Below are 19,276 nucleotides of genomic sequence, written 5' to 3' on the forward strand. Positions count from 1 at the left end.
GCGTAGTGGGCTGGCTCGGCGTACGCAAGGCTAGCTTAGGGGTATAAATAAAAGGCAGGTTTCTCTGGGTGTGGTTTTGTTTCGGAATGGCGAACGTGTCTGCCAGGTCAGCTCAGCTTACACCGCCACAAGGTTGCCCCCGTGAGCGAAGGTGGGTGCGTGAATGAGGCTCTCAGCGTGCTGGTACTCATAAACCGTCATGGCCGCTGCAACGCATATATGTCACACAGTTCACCTTTCGACACCTCCGTATGTGAAATAGGGCCCACCACGTGCCGGCAGAAGCTCCTGGGCCAAGGTCTGCAAGCTCAGAAGTCTCCTGAGATCAACGCTGGCTACCGCGACACAGGCACACAGCGCCCAGCCTGAGGCCCAGCAGCGTGGAGTGCTCTGTATACTACTAACACAGTAGTCAAACAGGTACCAACAGTGGAACGGTGTCTTGATCCCGCAATGGATGATGTTAGAACTGCATCTGAAAGTGGAGATTAAGTTGTAACCAACTCTAGGTCCCAACAGTGGAACAGTGTCTTGATCCCACAATGGACGATGTCCGATATTACCTGCTGCTTGCTTTTAACAGAACTCCCTCTGTTGAGGTGCATCACACTCTGTGCTCCCGTAGCTAACTGCTGCACAGGATTATTGGGCTTGGTTGACTGTAGTTGCTGGACTACAACGCGGTACAACAGGTCCAAACAGTTAAACCGGGTCTTGATTCAATGATTGAGGATGTCAGAAGTTAAAGTCTGTGATGATTTCTGTGTACCCCCTCCAATCAGGTGTAACCAACTCTAGGTCCCAACAGTGGAACAGTGTTTTGATCCCACAATGGACGATGTTAGAACTGCATCTGAGAGTGGAGATGAAGGTAATCCCTTCGACCAGGTGCAACCAACTCTAGGTCCCAACAGTGGAACGGTGTCTTGATCCCACAATGGAAGATGTCCGATATTACTTGCTGATTGGGTTTCATAGAACACCCTCCATTGAGGTGCATCAGTCTCTGTGCTTGCGTAGCTAACTGCTGCACATGATTATTGTGCTTGGTTGACACCAGTCGGTGGAGTACACCACGGTACAGCAGGTCCGAACAGTGAAACGGGGTCTTGATTCTATGATTGAGGATGTCAGAAGTTAAAGTCTGTGATTATTTCTGTATACCCACTCTGGTCAGGTGCAACCAACTCTGTGCTTTCGAATCCAACAGTACGTGGCTGTGAGGCGTTAATGACCACTGACTCTGGCCTACACTGCGGTCATCAAGGCTCACAATTCAGATCGAGTGGTGATTATTTAGTTACAGAATCCAGTAGTCAAGTAACTACGTCTATTGAAATATACACAATATCCTTTTAGTAGACTTGCTTGAAGAACTTTTTTTAGATGAGTTATAGGTTTACTAAAATGACCAAATTTTCTTGCAAGTCCAAAGGAACACTGAATAGTCTACACTGTGGACAGCAGAAATCGCAATTCAAATTGTTTTGATGTATTTATTGCAGAGTTTTCTTTAATTTATGTTGTTGTATTTTGTGAAGAGCAAGCGAGAAAAAGTATTCATGGTTGTCTGTGTGAGTACTGCGTTTAACACTGCAGACAGCAGTGTTCACAATTCAGATCGAGTCGCTATTGTAGATGACGCAGTCCTGTAGGAAAAGACATTGCGCTGCACCACGCATACGCATCATTGCAGGCTCTGCACATGCTTTTTGTTGCTTCGCGTATTGCAAACTGTGGAGCTCAAGTCAATGCCACGTGGCTGTGGGCCCTTGCTGACCGTTCTCTCTGGCCTACACTGTAGACCGCAGTGTTCACAATTCAGATCGAGTCGCTATTGCAGATAATGCAGTGTTGATGGCAACAGACATTGCTCCTAGTACGGCCCGCCCACAGCATGCATTATCACTGGCTGTGCACATGCTGAATGCTTTTGATGTGGCTATATGAGTGCACTAGAACTGGTGGAACCTATATGATACAATCTTTTTGTGTATTATTTCAGATCTATTGATTGTGTCTCAGTATACCACAAGTTGTGGTTCTTTTATGATAGAATTTTTTCTGTATTATTTCACATCTACTGTCCCTACCTTACTGCAGCACAAACTATTGATTCTTTTAATATTTAATCTCTGTGTGTGGTCCAATGATTACTGCTGTAGTTGATGCTAGCAGCAACCATTCCCTGAGGGCAGGTTTACACTCACCCACACGCATCCAGCACAGACGTCACTGGATATGTGACCCTGGTAATAAAAAGATGTTGAGCGCATGTGCCCGTACCCACTTCCACTATTTATCTGGGTCCGTGTGTACATCATTATCTATGCATGATACTGCCTCTGGGCCGTACCACATTACATTGTGCTATAGACAGCGTTTGCAACCATGTTACCTCTGGTAGTCGGAAAATCTTTGGTTATGTAGCTTTTAGGTGTATGGCTATCATAGGTGGAAGGCTACTTTACAGACCATGAATATTGATGAAGATGATGGTTGGATGTTGTGTGTAGTTTAAGATATGTGTACATAGCAAAAAGTTTTCAAAAAAGCTCTCTAAGCAGAAGAGGTGTGTCTCATCAAATGCTGTAGAGAGAATGACTAAAATGGGTGGCGTTTTCCAACTGCTACAATTGGAAACGTTATGAACTAATTAAATGCTTTTTTTAAGGTCACAGGGCAATCGCGCACCCAGCGTGCAATCAGATCGCACCCGATGCGATTTTGAGACAATATATTTACTATAATATAATTTTATTACAGTTAGAAATATATATATGTTTTAAATATTTTAGATTATCGCTTGCTCTCATATACACTTTAAAATTATTTAGATATAGTTTTGAGACATAAAAAAAATGAGGGAATTGCGTACCCGGCGCGACACCATACGTCTATGACTTAAAAAAGGGCCTGGCAGCGTGCACTCGTTGCATAAGCAACGCGCAACGGGCGCGAATCCATACGTACATGACGTAACCCGCTGCTTGGTACTGAGTACCCGTCACATACCAAAGTAGCAGCTGGCGCAACCTCATACGTATATGTTGTTACGCGGGACGCGGTGCCACAAACGCGTCAGATACGAAATGCGCATCATTTCAATATGGTGGATAGGATTCGCCTGCTGACAGAGCTTGGTAGACTACCGGTACTGGACTCTAGTTTTTTCCCAAAAAAAGAAAAAATTATATACATATTTTTAGGGGACGATATAAAACATTACATCATTTTTAAAGTTAACAAAAAGGATAATAGAGTTGCAAAATATTATTTAAAAAAAATTGAAAAAATATAGGTTTAATGAAGATTAAAATATGAAATTAACATTTAAAAACCTTCTAAATTCACTGAAAAAAACATAGGTTTTACAGACGTTATAGTTAGGAATTAGCATTTAAAAACCCTTAGAAATTCACTGAAAAAACCATACGGGACGATATAGTTAGTTGGACATTTCACTCACACAAAACAATAGAAATTCCCCTGTTATAGTAAGTTGAGCTAACTATAACTCGCACCACCGCAATGCACTGATTACATCATTCATGACATGGTCAGTACATCACTGATGACATCTCATATGACATCACTGATGACATCATTGAGGACATCATCCGTGTGACAATCTGATGCACCTCATCAGACTCTAATAGAATACTTGATACACCCACTGTAAAATACAGACTATAATTTTCAAAACCATGAACACAGCAATACAAGTTTCAAGTTTATTTTATTATGTTTTGGAACTCCGAAGAGGTCCACATAAAAGGGTACATAATACAAAGTCCTCGTTCAAGTGCAAAAGACATTAACAAATTTTACCAACATACAAAATAATCAGCACAACACAGTTCATGAAATCATCTAATAAATATCCCAAAAACTTTAAAAAAGTTAAAAATGCTAAAACAGAACATTTCATTGGGGGGACACAGCAATACCAGTTAGTACATATCCACTGACTAATTCCTAGGTCTACACACACATCAATTCATTCACCCATACAGTCACTCATACATACAGTCAGCCATCAATACAGCATTATCATATCCAGTCACACACTCAGACACCGCCTATCATTCATAGAGTTATTCACACACCTAGTCAGTAATGGACATAATGAATCACACTTTTATTTACTCACCTGCACAGTTATACACATACAAACTCACTTATTTAAAGACATACTAACACATACATTCACTCTAATACAAAAACTAGCACACACTGATCCATACAGGCATTCCCACAATCACTCACTCTCACATATAGTAATTTATACAGTCCCACACTCACATATACTGCCTTTCACATATGCAGTTACTCACACATGTACCACTGAGGCATCCATTCATTCACCAACATACCCATACACAAACTCACCCAGCCATACAGCCGTTCACAGATACAGACTTGAACACAAATACGCAGTGAATTATCCACTCACACATTTATGCACAGAGTCACACCCCCCACCCACGCACACAGACACTCAGGCACTCGTATAGATACTCAGAAATGCAATCAATAGCCAATATAGATCCTCATTTAGCTGCTAACCAAACCATGCAATCTAAACTGTGTGAATGTCTGTATCAATCGCTAACACATGCACTAAGTAAGACACAATTAATCACTCACTTATACAGTCAGTCACACACCTACTTAATCATGCATCCTGACTCTTATACAACCATTCATTCTTCAATACACCTTTGCATATATATAAAACATATTTACATTTTATAGAAACACATAGTCACTGGATGATGTCAGTGATGTCATTTGAGATGTCATCTGTGATGTCATCAGTGATGTCACTGACCATGTCATGAATGATGTAATATGTGATGTCATCAGCAGTGCATTGCTGTGGCGCGAGTTATAGTTAGATCAACTAACTATAACAGGGGAATGTCTATCGTGATGTAATATGTGACGTCATCAGCAGTGCATTGCAGGCGCGCTTGTTATAGTGAGTCCAACTAACTATAACGTTGGAATTTCTATGGTCTTATGTCAGTAAAATTTCCAGCTAACTATAACTGGTGTGAAACCTATGGTTTTTTCAGTGAATTTAATAGGTTTTTTAAATGCTAATTCCTAACTATAACTGGTGTGAAACCTATGGTTTTTTCAGTGAATATATATATATATATATATTGCTGCTTAAGGACTGGCAGGAACGGGATATGCTAAGTAGAAATGAATTTCTTTTCTGTTAATACAGAAACCAGTGACTCCAATTTTTTATATTTTGCCTAAAGTGCACAAACATCCGACTGATCCCCCGGCCAGGCCTATAATATCTGCCAATCAGAGCTTCTTGGAGAACACTTCTATTTATTTATATTTTTTCCTTTGCCCATATGTATTGCTTTTGCCATCGTACTGCAGAGACACAATGGATTTTTTGCCAAAAATACAGGAAATCCCGTGGAGAGAATCATACATTTTGGCAACAATTTATGTTGTTGCTCTTTACACCTGTATAGAACATGATTTGGGCATTGAGGCCTGCAAATACTATTTAAGGGATAGACAATTGAATATGTTTGATCACACTATGGTTTCGTTACAAATGTTACACTTCTGTCTTAACAACAATTGTTTTCTTTTCGATTACCAATAACATGAACAGTACACTGGTACGGCCAAGGGAAGTTGCTTTGCTCCCAGCTACGCCTGTTTGTTTATGGGGTGGTGGGAGGTGGAGCACCTATGTCATGATGGAAACCTTATGTACCAGAATAACGTTATCCTGTAGACCCATTACATAGATGACATCTTCCTTAAATGGGATGGTCCACAGGAAGCCCTTGATGATTTCATACAAGGTCCGTCTACCAGCACCCTTAACCCCTTCCATGCTGATGACGGCCCCCAGCCGTCATGCACTACGGTGCTCGTGTGCTGTTGACGGTTGGGGGCCGTCATAAACCCGCCCACTCGCGATTCTGCCGCACAGGCGCATAATCGCGGCCGCATGGAAGGGGTTAATCTAGCTTTTACTAGCAGAACGGACCCTACCACCATAGAATTTCTAGATGTACAGGTTGAGGCAAATGGTGGGACACTGAATACTAGCCTGTATAGGAAACAACGTCTGGTAACAGTATCCTGCACTCAGGTAGTCACCACCCTGTTGGTTTATAGAGAAGCATCTCCATTGGGGAACTGTTAAGGGCCAAGCGGAACTTCAGCTCTCCTGAATCGTTTGAGAAGGAGGCCAAAAACATGCGGGTCGCTTTAAAAGTAGGGGCTATACAGGTAGAAGCATTAGAGCAGCTGGAGAAAAGGCAAGCACCAGGGACAGGAATAGTATTTCGGTCCCAAAAATGAAAGAGACAGGAAAACAAGAAGTAAGACTGATCCCCACTTTTAATAATGCATCGCAGGATGTGTACAACATAGAGCGTAAACATTGGCACACTATCAAAAGTGATGTAATAATAGGCAAATTGGTCAGTCTGACGCCGCATGTGACATACCGGAAATGTCAGTCTCTTGAAGACATCATAGTGCATAGTCACCTCTCTGTAAAGAACAAAACACCACACACATGGTTGAGGGAACTCCCAGATTTTCATAAATGTGGGAGATGCAAAGCCTGTAACAGCAGTACTAACGTAAAATACGCAGTTTCATCAATTGCAACACGGGATTTGCTGTTTACGTTTTAACCTGTGTTTGTGGCTTGCGCTATGTGGGAAGCACTATCTTTCCGGTTAAGAGGCACATTCTTGAACGTCTGCGCGCAGTCAGGAATGGCGATATGTCTTATGCAATTGCAAAACACTGTGATCTAATGCATGCCAATATCAAGGACATCAGCACTAAAATGACCTATTTTGGAATTGACAGGATCCTTCTTTCTGCAAGAGGAGGACATCGGGAACGTCAGCTTCGACGCCTGGAATCTGAATATATTATCAAGCTTCGCAGCAAAACCCCAGGAGGCATCAATCATGAGGAGAACTTTTGCTGCATCTAGGTTAGGTTATCCGTTGCATAACTGTGTCAGTGTTGGTTATCAACTTCAACAAGACGCCGCATGAATGCCCTTATTTCTTGTTTTGCACATATTTATTAAGCACACTTGAATCAATCTGTACCCCTAATGGCCATTGTGGTAGGAGCGGCTGCCCCACCAATTAGCACTGGCTTATTTTCTGTGTCCTCCTTTTCCCCGCACCGTTGTAAATATATTTCCTTGGTGTGTTTTCCTTCACCCATTTCTTTTAATATGACCCTGATTGGGCTAGACATAGTGGTTCCCACTAGTACCTTCCTGTTCAGGACATTGGCACAATTCCAAACTAAGAACACTGGCACTGGCCATTAATTTTCCACATATTAGCAACTGTTAGTTTGGAATCTTAGCCCATAGCATGTAACTTTAAACGCGTGAGAATGGTGTTAGCAAGCTGCAGCACTATAATAACTAATGCCACTTGGCAAATTATATTGCGCATCAATTATTTGTTTAACTTACACATTATTACTGCTGTTTTACTTTTCACTCTAAGGTTGAACTGTTCATTTCAATTAATTATTGCACTTGCAATTTAATTTACTGAAGGGTCAGATTATTATGTCTATGCAGTCTGTTTTCTTTGAAAAGTCAAGACACTGTTAACATGTAATGCATTATGTTTTCTATGGCTATGAATTTACAGGAAGTGCTTTTAAAGCTTCATTGTATGACTTTTTGACAAAGACTGGGTTGTATATATATATATATATATATATATATATATATATACACATATATATATATATACACACATATATATATATATATATATATATATATATATATATATATATATATATATATATATATATATATATATATATATATATATATTTATATATATATATATACGTTGCGAAAAGGCTCCTACTGGTGATCCCTCGCTCTCAAGGGGTGGCTGGTGTCCGGTGGAGCAAGCCGGAAATAATATCAATCCAAAACAGCGTTCCAAACCAGCACTCGGGAAAAAGAACCACAGGTCACAGGGTTAGTCCATAAATAATGTAAGGTTTATTAACACCTTAGCTGCGTGTAAACATTTCTCCCCAGTGCTGCGCTGTCCATTAGAACTAGTGCTGAATGGACGTTCAATGGTCGTGCGCAGCACTGGGGAGGTAGCGCTGCTGACGACCATTGGCCGTCAGCAGCACTTAAGGGGTTAACACCATAAACCCAACGTGACGCGTTTCTCGCTCCACAGAGCGTTTGATCACACACATTGTACATAAAGTTTTGTATATTTAAACGCTTTTCAAAACAAGTTGTCATGGAGAGAGGACTGTGTGCTCACATAAGTAAGCGCCATCTTAGAATGGTGTATGGTGTATTGTGGAAGAGGTGTGGCGCCGCGGCCAGGGCGACTGACTCTGGAATCTGGGGATCACGGTTCGATCCCCGGCTCTGGCGGCAGGTTAGCCCAGCACCATGTGACTCTGGGCAATAGCTTGCTTAATCTTCCTAACGGCCCCCAGCGCCTAGAGACCCTTACGGGTGATTGTGCGCTTTACAAATGTGGATTATTATACCATGACAGTGTACTAAAACGGTATTTAAATTGCGAATCGCATAGTAAGCAATTGATTTACATCGGTAAAAATAAATACTCTGTATTTTCATATTGTTACCACACGGTATATTTCTCAGTAAAAAAATATTTCATTTCGGAATTGCTATATAGTGATCAAGGCTACCCAGCCGAAATGTTAGGGAAAAGGGAAGATGGCGCTGCAGGACTGTGCACGAGCTAAAATTGCAGTATTGGGCCTCATAACTTTGTTTTGCATGGCAAGTGCTTTTGTGGGATGTTCCGTGCCCATTCTTAATGAGGCCGCCCTGAAGAGTCTTGGGCTCCAGAAACGGAAAACTGTTGTTTTTGGATATTAACTGAGGAGCCTGACTCACTCACGCTCCCTACCTACGGAGGTGATGCTAAATCAGCGAAAATGGGATGCGTGTGGAAGGGATTCGAGCAGGATTACTCCTGCAAAGATCGTGCTGCAACAGAGAGTTCCTGCTGGTCGCACGCAGAATAAAAACACTGCTGCACATTTCACCTGACTGCTTCCATATTTTAAAACCACTTGAACATCAGTGCAATATCGAGCATATATGTCCAACAAGGCTCTGAAGTAAGGACTTCCAGTTTTTACATCCTGTGACTGCATTGCACTATGGGAGTTGATGTTTTCAAGCTGAGTCATGTGATTAAAAATAACTTTGAAATAGCATGCCAAAGCGCATGTCAGTGTCTCCTTCCTCCTGTGATCAAGGCTACCCAGCCGAAACGTTAGGGAAAAGGGAAGATGGCGCTGCAGGACTGTGCACGAGCTTGAATTGCAGTATTGGGCCTCATAACTTTGTTTTGCATGGCAAGTGCTTTTGTGGGATGTTCCGTGCCCATTCTTAATGAGGCCGTCCTGAAGAGTCTTGGGCTCCAGAAACGGAAAACTGTTGTTTTTGGATATATATATATATATTAATTATATATATATACATATATATATATGCGTTGCGAAAAGGCTCCTACTGGTGATCCCTCGCTCTCAAGGGGTGGCTGGTGTCCGGTGGAGCAAGCCGGAAATAATATCAATCCAAAACAGCGTTCCGGACCAGCACTCAGGAAAAAGAACCACAGGTCAGAGGGTTAGTCCATAAATAATGTAAGGTTTATTAACACCATGAACCGGACGTGACGCGTTTCTCGCTCCACAGAGCGTTTGATCACACACATTGTACATAAAGTTTCGTATATTTAAACGCTTTTCAAAACAAGTTGTCATGGAGAGAGGACTGTGTGCTCACATAAGTAGGCGCCATCTTAGAATGGTGTATGGTGTATTGTGGAAGAGGTGTGGCGCCGCGGCCAGGGCGACTGACTCCGGAATCTGGGGATCACGGTTCGATCCCCGGCTCCGGCGGCAGGTTAGCCCAGCACCATGTGACTCTGGGCAATAGCTTGCTTAATCTTCCCGACGGCCCCCAGCGCCTAGAGACCCTTACGGGTGATTGTGCGCTTTACAAATGTGGATTATTATACCATGACAGTGTACTAAAACGGTATTTAAATTGCGAATCGCATAATAAGCAATTGATTTACATCGGTAAAAATAAATACACTGTATTTTCATATTGTTACCACACGGTTTATTTCTCAGTAAACAAATATTTCATTTCGGAATTGCTATTGTGCCCATGAGTTTTGTTGTGCACCTACACATAATGTGTGTAGATGTGAGAAAAAAGTGTAAGAAAAAGTCGGATAAGCTTAATCATACCTGTCCTCTTGTGGTTTAAGACACAAAAGAGGCAAAAGAGAAACGTGATTCACGGGTTTCAAGTTAGCCACATAGAGTCACTTCATAGTCTATCAGCTGCTAATTTGATAATGAGGCATAGTTCTTTTGACGTAGTATTAGCATCCAACATAGTATTTCCTTCTTAGTGGAATAGATAGCTAAAGACACGAAATTTACACCAAAGAGACGTGACTAACATGTTACCATTTAGCCACATGATGTCACATCATAGTCTGTCAGTTGATTATTAAATAGTGAGGCATAATTCTTATGACATAGTATTAGCATCTAACTAAGTATTTCCTAGTTAGTGGAATAGAAAGCTAAAACAACGATATTTACACAACATAACTTCCATGATAGTGGACAAATTATAATATATACAAAATGACTAGCAGAATGTACTTCTGTGAATCTTTCCGATGGTCCCCAAACAATCATTAGCGTTTATAACGAAACTTGGGTTCAGCCACTCAAAAACCCACCAGCAGGTGTTACCAAAAAATATATATAACATCAGTGCTCAAACAAAGAATATAACAAATATAAAATGCTTAAAATCCAAATACTTTCATGGATGATTTTGAGGGTCGAAGATAACCACAGTGAAAGGATTAGGGTACAAGCGCCGCAGATCTGTGGCCTCTTCCCTCCCTTTCATCCTGTGAAAATAGAGAAGAAAAGAAGAAATACAAAGTTATTCATTTAGTAGAAGAAAGTTCATTTAGTAGAAGAAAGTAGCTGACCAATAAGACATCAGATCATAGTTGTTGCAACATAGTATACAGTTCATTTCTAGTGTAAATGTATATCAAGTTCCTCATCCATATTATGTCCATTAGGATGACGTGTGCCAAACCCTATTATGTATCTCGATTCCTTCTGTCTCAATTTCAAGATACGATTGCCTCCTCTCTGCTTAAGGTTTTCCTGTTCAACTATGAAGTATGATAATTTACTGGGGTCTGAAAAATGTTTGGATTCAAAATGGAGGGCTATAGGGTACTGTTTGTCCTGTTTGTTTATTGCACGGGTATGTTCTAGTATGCGTTTTTTCGCCATGTATGTAGTACTGCCCACATATTTAAGATCGCATGGACAGACTAGAACATAAATTACAAACATCGTAGTACAGGTCAGAAATTGTTTAATTTTTTGCATCTTGTTTGTACTGGGGTTCCAGTATTCCTTCACCTTATGGCTATTGGCACAGGCTTTACAATGTCCACAGGGGTAAAAACCATGAAGGTCAATACCCCTGGGAGTAGTATTGAGACTGATGTCATTATGTACCAACATTTCTCTTAGGGTCCTAACTCTCTTATAAGTGATACTCGGTCATTCAGGAAGGGTATTCCCTATTACGGGATCACTTTTGAGGATGTGCCAGTTCTTCACTATGCTTTTTCTGACCTGATTCGAGTTCCCATTGTAATTCAGAATAATTGTGACCACATCATTATCTAGACCTCCTTTTTCCGTGTCATTTTCAGTTAAAATTAGTTCCTCACGTTTGGTATGTCTCACTTTCGTTATCGCTTTTCTGATAACCCATAAGGGGTAACCCCTCGCAAGAAACCTCCCTTTCATGATTGCTTCCTCTTTTGTGTAGCTTTGGTCATCACTACAATTTCTTTTTGCCCTTAGTAGTTCCCCAAATGGAATACTCCATTTCAAATTATCAGGATGTCTACTAAGGGCATGTAGAAGGGTATTGCCTGCAGTACTTTTTCTGAATAATACAGTTTTTAGTTCGTTATGCTTGATCTGTATCTTCGTGTCTAAGTATTCAACTTCTGTGTTGCTTATATTGCAGGTCATAGCGATGTTTCTGTCATTATGGGTTAATTTTTTAACGAAGTCTAAGGCTAGTTCCTTGTCACCTTTCCAAATGACAAAAATATTGTCAATATACCTTAGCCACACTTTCACTCTTTTTAAGTTGTCTTGGAGATCAGTATCATTTCTAATGTCCGCCTCCCATGCTCCCATGAACAGATTTGCGAAACTTGGCGCAAAACATGTTCCCATCGCGGTACCATGGGACTGTACATAAATGTCACCATTAAATAAGAAAAAATTGTTCTCCAAACAGAATTTGATCATATCCAAAATCATGGTAGTGTGACCTAGATATTTGATGTCTCTTCCTTTCAAAAATCTCGCACATGCCTCAATCCCCTGTTGATGTTCAATCACCGTATATAGTGAGGTCACATCCATGGTTATTAGGAAACAGTCATCTTCCCATGTTACATCATTGATTTTCTTTAAAAAATCTTTAGTGTCTTTTACAAATGTGGGTAGACTCATTACGAAATCCCTCAAGAAATGGTCCACATAGCGGGACACATTTTCGAGGACAGATCCTCTGGAAGAGATGATCGGTCTCCCAGGTGGATTGTCTCTACTTTTGTGTACCTTTGGAAGAAGGTATAGGATAGGGAGTATGGGATGGCCGTATTTCAAAAAACAATATTCCTCCCATTCAATTCTACCCTTATCTTTCCATTCATTCAGTTTATCCCATATGTTGGTGATGCTCATGTTATAGTCAACTTTGTTAGATCTCTTGTAGGTTTTCTCATCATGCAATTGACGTTCAGCCTCTCTTATATACATCTCCCTGGGCATAATCACAATATTACCGCCTTTGTCGGCGAGTCTTACCAACACACTAGTGTCATGAGCTAGTTCTTTCATAGCCTGTTTCTGTGAAGCTGTTAGGTTATGTTTAAAATTCTTCATCTGTTTGGGCCAATTGTGAGTACGCAAATCCAAAAGTTCCTGCCCTATGACAGTATATATATATTCACTGAAAAAAACATAGGTTTTAGGGGTGTTATAGTTAGCTGGACATTGCACTCATACAAAACCATTGAAATTCTTCCGTTATAGTTAGTTCTGCTAACTATAACTCGCACACCCGCAATCCACTGCTGATGATGTCACATATTACATCATTCATGACATGGTCAGTGACATCACTGATGACATCACTGATGACATCGCAAATGACATCACTGATGACATCACTGATTACATCATCCACTGAATGTGGTTTGGTTCGTTATTTAAATATGTATTATATATATATAGCAATCTGCATTGAAGAATGAGTGGCTATATAAATAACTGGATGGAGGATTTAGTAGCAGTGTGATTGACTGTTTACTTGACTAATTTATAGTGTCTCACTAAATATTTTGGATAGTGACTAAACTGTGTGAATATCTGTATCACTTTGTCGGCTGTTGTGTAAATTGCTGCACCAGTTGGTTACTAGCTACGTGAAAGTCTAAATTAGTTATTGATTAGTTAACTGAGTATTTGTATGGTAGAGTGACAGTGTGTGCGGTTCATTGGGGGGTGTGTGACTGCCCAAAGATGTGTGAATAGTTGATTTAGTAGGTATATGATGTTAAGACTACATGTTATAACAGTTGTTTTGGTGAGTGAATATCTTTATGGGTGTGGTGATGAGCAAATATATCTCTCAATGGTACATGTCCAACAAACTAGAAAAATAAAAGGCAGTGTATGTGACAGTTGTTGTATATAAATAAGTATACATAAGAGTCAGTGATTGTATGAGTGACTTTATGGATAACTGTATACTTGTAATAGTGATTTTATAACACACTAAGTATGAGTTACTATCTATATGAATAAATGAAGTGGTGTTTGTATAAGTGTGTAGCTGAGGAAATTTAAGTATGATCCATTGTTTGCATAAGTGAGTAGGATGACTGCATAAGTGAAGTGGATGTGTGCTGGTGTGTAATGTGGATATAGGTGTGTTAGTATATTTGATAGTGTTCTATTGATCATTGACAGCATGTATGAGTGAATCTATAGGTAAGTGATTAGATGTGTGTGTAGAACTAGGAATCACTGAGTGGGTTTTTAGAAACTTGTATTGGTATGTCAATGGATTCAAATGTGGTACTCTGTATTTTACAGTGAGTGTTGAAAGTTTATACTAGTGTATGATGAGGTGTATCTGATTGTCACATGGATGACATCATCAGTGATGTCATTTGAGATGTCATCAGTGATGTCATCAGTGATGTCAGTGACCATGGAATGAATGATGTAATATGTGACATCATCAGCAGTGGATTGCGGGTGCGCGAGTTATAGTTACCAGAAGTAAAGCCCCCCCGGAGGAATTTCGATGGTTTTGTACGAGTGAAATGTCCAGCTAACTATAACACCCCTAAAACCTATGGTTTTTTCAGGGAATTTCTAAGTTTTTTAAAATGCTAATTCCTAACTATAACATGTCTGAAACCTATGGTTTTTTCAGTGAATTTCAAAGGTTTTTAAAATGCTAATTCCTAACTATAACATATCTGAAATCTATGTTTTTTCAGTGAATTTCAAAAGTTTTCTCAATGAAAATATTTAAATGCAGTAATTGTTGCATTTTTTATACTGATTTACTAAATTTTTTTAACTATTTATTTTTAGATATTTTAAATTACATTATAATTACGTTACACATCACATTAAAAATATACTTTCTCAGAATAAATTACTTTAGTTTAAATACTTTGCAAATAGGCAATAGACTTTTAAGTACAGTAGTTACAGTTGTTGCAATGGGCAACACAATTTCAAACACAATGCAACATTTAGCTCAATGTGAATTTCTAGTTAAATGCAATTAGTTACTTTATGGATTACTTTTCTAGCCACAGGACTGGATCCTAAATTTAGTCCTGGGAAATCTCCTGTATACAGTTGAGTAAAAGTGTTTTGGTTACAATAGTGATTTTTAAGGAATATTATTGTATTTTAAAAGTTGTCATTTTTTCACATACAATCAACAATGTTATCCTATGGGAGGAAATTCACTTAGCAGGTAAGTAGTGTTATTGTAACTTTTTCGTACTCAGTGGTGGATCCTGGATCCAGCACTGGTACATCTCCTGTAAACAGTTGAAATAATGCGTTTAAGTCATGCAGGTGATTGTTAAAGAATATTTGTAGTTTGTGAAAATAGAAACTTAGAAACTTTTCTGGTGAAAACCAGACAATGGATTCCTATGGAAGAAAATACAAGTTACTGGTAAGTACAGTTGTAATTACTTTTCAGGGTCAGTGCTGGGCTAAAAGACGCAGCACTTGGTTTTCTCCTGATAACAGGTGAGTAAATCGGAATTCGTTGTTCGGATGATTTTAGGTGAATATTTTAAAGTTCCAAAACTCCACACTTGGAAGAATTTCCAAGTGAAACCAGTCAATATTAGCCTATGGAAGGAAATTCACTTAGCAGGTAAGTAGGGTTATCATTACCTTTTCTTACTCAGTGGTGGATCCTGGATCCAGCACTAGTGCATCTCCTGTAAACAGTTGAAAGAATGCGTTAAAGTCATACAGGCAATTTTTAAGGAATATTTGTAGTTTGTGAGAATAGACCGAAACTTTTCTGGTGAAAACCAGACATTTGATTCCTATGCAAGGAAATTCAAGTTACTGGTAAGTACGGTTAGAATTACTTTTCAGGGTCAGTGCTGGGCTAAAAGATGCAGCACCGAGGTCTCTCCTGATAACAGGTGAGTAAATCGGAATTCATAGTTTGGCGGATTTCACTTTGGTCCAGTATATATAGAGCCACTTTCCTACACCATCCCCTCCCTTAACCACTGTGCAAACACGCCCTCTAACGCGTTTTAAGTTGGGGAAATAATTCCTCTTCAATCCTGAGGGTCCTTAGAGTCCAACTAGCCCACTAAGTACATCAAGTAAGCGCCACAGAGATGCGTAGCAGAGAGATGTCAAAAGGGGCACGGCCTGCATCATCTCTCTGCAACGCAGCGCAGTTGCGCTTCCTGGAAGCACCTGGTGGGCTACTTGGCCCCCATGGTCCCTCAGGATTGAAGGGGAATGTTTTTCCCCAACTTAAAACGTGCCACAGGGCGTGTTTGCACACATCACCCCAGGCCCCGTCCCCTCCCTTCACCACTGTGTAAACGTGCCCTGTGGCCGTTCTAAGTAGAGAGATTAAGTCCCCTTCAATCCTAAGGGTCCCTAAGGTCAAACTAGCCCACTAGGTACCTCCAATAAGTGCCACAGAGCTGCGTTGCAGAGAGGTGTAAACAGGGGCATGGCCTCTGAACAAGTGTCTGCAATGCAGCTCCCTTGCGCATACTGGAGATACCTGTTCGGCTATTTGGCCCTCAGGAACCCTCAGTATTGAAAGAGAATCAATTCCCCAACTTAAAACGCGCCACGGGGTGCGTTTGCAGAATGGTGAAGGAAGGGGACATGCCTGAGGTGACATGTCTGCAAACACGCCCTGTGGTGCGTTTTAAGTTAGAGAATTAATTCCTCCTCAATCCTGTGGGTCCCTGGGGGCCAACAAACCCATGAGGTACCTCCAGTATGCGCCAGGGGTCTGCGTTGCAGAGAGGTGTTCGGAGGCCACTCCCCTTTTTACAACACTCTGCAATGCAGCTCCATGGCGCTTACTGGAGGTACCTGGTGGGCTAGTTGGCCCCCAGGGACCCTCAGGATTGATAAGGAATTAATTCCCCAACTTAAACCGCGAACAGTGTGTGTTTGCACATATGTGAACTCAGACCCGCCCCCTCCCTTCACCACTGTGCAAACACGCCCCGTGGTGCGTTTTAAGTTTGGGAATTAACTCCCCTTGAATACTGAGGGTCACTGGGGTGCAACTAGCCCACTAGCTACCTCCACTAAGCGCCACAGAGCTGCGTTGCAGAGAGGTGTATAAAGGGGCGTGGCCTCAGAGCACCTCTCTGCAACGCAGCCTCCTTGCGCATACGGGAGATCCCTGGTGGGCTAGGTGGCCCCCAGGGACTCCCAGTATTCAAGGGGAATTCGTTTCCCATCTGCAAATGCGCCAGGGGGCGCGTTTGCAGAGTGCTGAATGCAGGGGCGAGGCCTCTGGCGCGATGCCCCCCTTCTTTTTCTCATTTTTGGGCCCCGGGGACCCCATCCCCCAAGGCCTTCCCCCCTAATTTAAAAAATAAACATTTAAAAATTGGGAAGGGATCCACATGGCCCCCTCCCGAGGCCTTAATCAGCCCCAGGGACCCCATCCCCCAGGGCATAGCCCTTTAAAAAAACAATTGGGGGAGGGGAGCTCCCTTGCCCCCCCTCCTTATGGCCCTGGGGACCCCATCCCCTGGGGCAGGCCTTTATTTTTTTAGTTTAAAAAAAAAAAAATTTGAGGAGGGGGGCCTTGTGGCCCCCGTCCCGGGCCACTAATAGTCCCAGGGACCCCTTCCCCGGGGCTAGCCCATTCCGTTGGGGACCGTGGGGTGGTCCCCAATCCCCCCACTGTCCAGCCGGCTCCCCGCCTCCTGCGGGAGCCGGCATTGCTTTTCCACACGGTGAGCTGCTAAGATGCAGCTCCCCCTGTGGAAAAGCAATTTGCTTTGCTATTTGGAAGAGAGAGCAGGTTTCCTGCTCTCTCTTCCAAATAGCAAAGCAGTTTGCTATGGCAGGGCGGGAGCCGCGAGGCTTCCGCCCTGTCATTGCAAACTACAGTGTCCCGGGGGTGGGCACCCCGGGACACTGCAGGAGCCGGCCCTGGGTGGTGGTGGTCCTCAGGGCCCTCGAGGGCTCCAGGAAGTGGGCCGTGCGGCCAACCCTCCCACCTTTTTCAAAGCCCCGGGGTGGTGGTCCCCAGGGCTGGGGGGTCCGTCATGGACCCCCAATTTACATATTTTGAGCCCCAGGGAGGTGGCGGTCCCCAGAGCTGTGGGGGGGCCGTGAGCCCCCGCCATTCTTTTGTAAAAGCCCCGGGGGGGGTGGCGGTCCCTGGGGCCGGGGGTCATGAGAGCCCCCTGCAACAAATTTAAAAGAAGCCCCGGGGTGGCGGTCCCCGGGGCTGGGTGGCCTGAGAGCCCCCCGCACATACTTAAATCAAAAGCTGGGGGTGCCGGTCCCCTGGGCTGGGGAGCCCCTCTGGGCCCCCCTTTACATAAGTATTGCCCCCGGGATTTGCCAAAGAAGTGCAGGAGCCCGCGCATCATTTTTTTTTATCCGCAAGATCCGCGCAACTTGCGCGCATTTTGCAGCTTTAAAAAAAAAATTGGGGTGGCCCTGGTTTTTCTACCCTGCCCCCTTTACGCGTTTTGCGCATTTTTTATTTAGGTTTCTTGTGCCTCGGTTCTAGCAAGGCACAAGATGGCTGCCAACACTTCCTGGTTTGAAGTGTTGACAGCCAATTGGAATACAGCTTGTGCACGGCAGGGTGCGCTTAGGGTGCGCAGATCCACCGTGGCCATAGATCTATGTGTAATTTGAATTGTGATTTTCTCAGGAACTACTGAACGGATTTACACCATTTAAGCAAAAGGCACAAGTCTGAACCAAGGACTACCTCGTTGCCAAATTTGGTGTAATTCCATTCAGCAGTTTGGGCTGTAGCCGCGAGGAACCGTTCCTATGGAAAATTGCATGGGGGAAACACGTTTTGGGACCCCCTTTTTTTCTCAGCCCTCGCTTCACGAATCACCCCAAGACTTTCAGGAAAGGAGCGGACCGGAGCGCCTCACTAGTTTTGAAAATTTCACGAAGATTCGTCAACCGGCCCAAAGTTATTCCAAATAGAATGTGGCGGATTTCCTATGGAAAATAGGTCCTAACTATAACTAATCACCATCACCTGGGCTGCTCTCCCCGCTGGCCACGCCCCCCCGCCAACGGAGGTAAAAGCCAAATCTACCTTGTGCCTGTGGGACCCTTTTCAAAACGGATTGTCAGCGCCAGGACGACAGAGGAGCACGGCGGACTTACAGTGTAGCTGACCCTTTGTGATTTCTAACCGTCTCCACGACTCGCCGGACCCGCTTCGCGGGTCCCGCAGCGCGTCGCTTGCCAGGAGGCAGTACCAAAGACCTTAGGAGGAGCGCGGGGACAGGCGAGTAACCAGCGGGGCTGCGAGCATAGGCAG

The 19,276-nt window shown here is 42.6% G+C and overlaps 1 protein-coding gene across 1 annotated transcript in view; it reads left to right on the top strand.

The window, feature by feature from the left end:
- LOC147736545 (aldehyde dehydrogenase family 3 member B1-like) overlaps positions 1-19,276 on the top strand; it is a 197,903-nt gene that overhangs the window by 37,953 nt on the left and 140,674 nt on the right. Inside the window, exon 2 of the mRNA XM_086953293.1 lies at positions 6,874-7,003. Within this exon, the coding sequence (XP_086809419.1) occupies positions 6,978-7,003 (26 nt within the window). The 5' untranslated portion in view covers positions 6,874-6,977. The remainder of the gene's footprint in view (positions 1-6,873; positions 7,004-19,276) is intronic.

Source organism: Lissotriton vulgaris, chromosome 1_2 (genome assembly GCF_964263255.1).
Source record: "Lissotriton vulgaris chromosome 1_2, aLisVul1.2, whole genome shotgun sequence".
In the NCBI taxonomy this organism is placed as follows: domain Eukaryota; kingdom Metazoa; phylum Chordata; class Amphibia; order Caudata; family Salamandridae; genus Lissotriton; species Lissotriton vulgaris.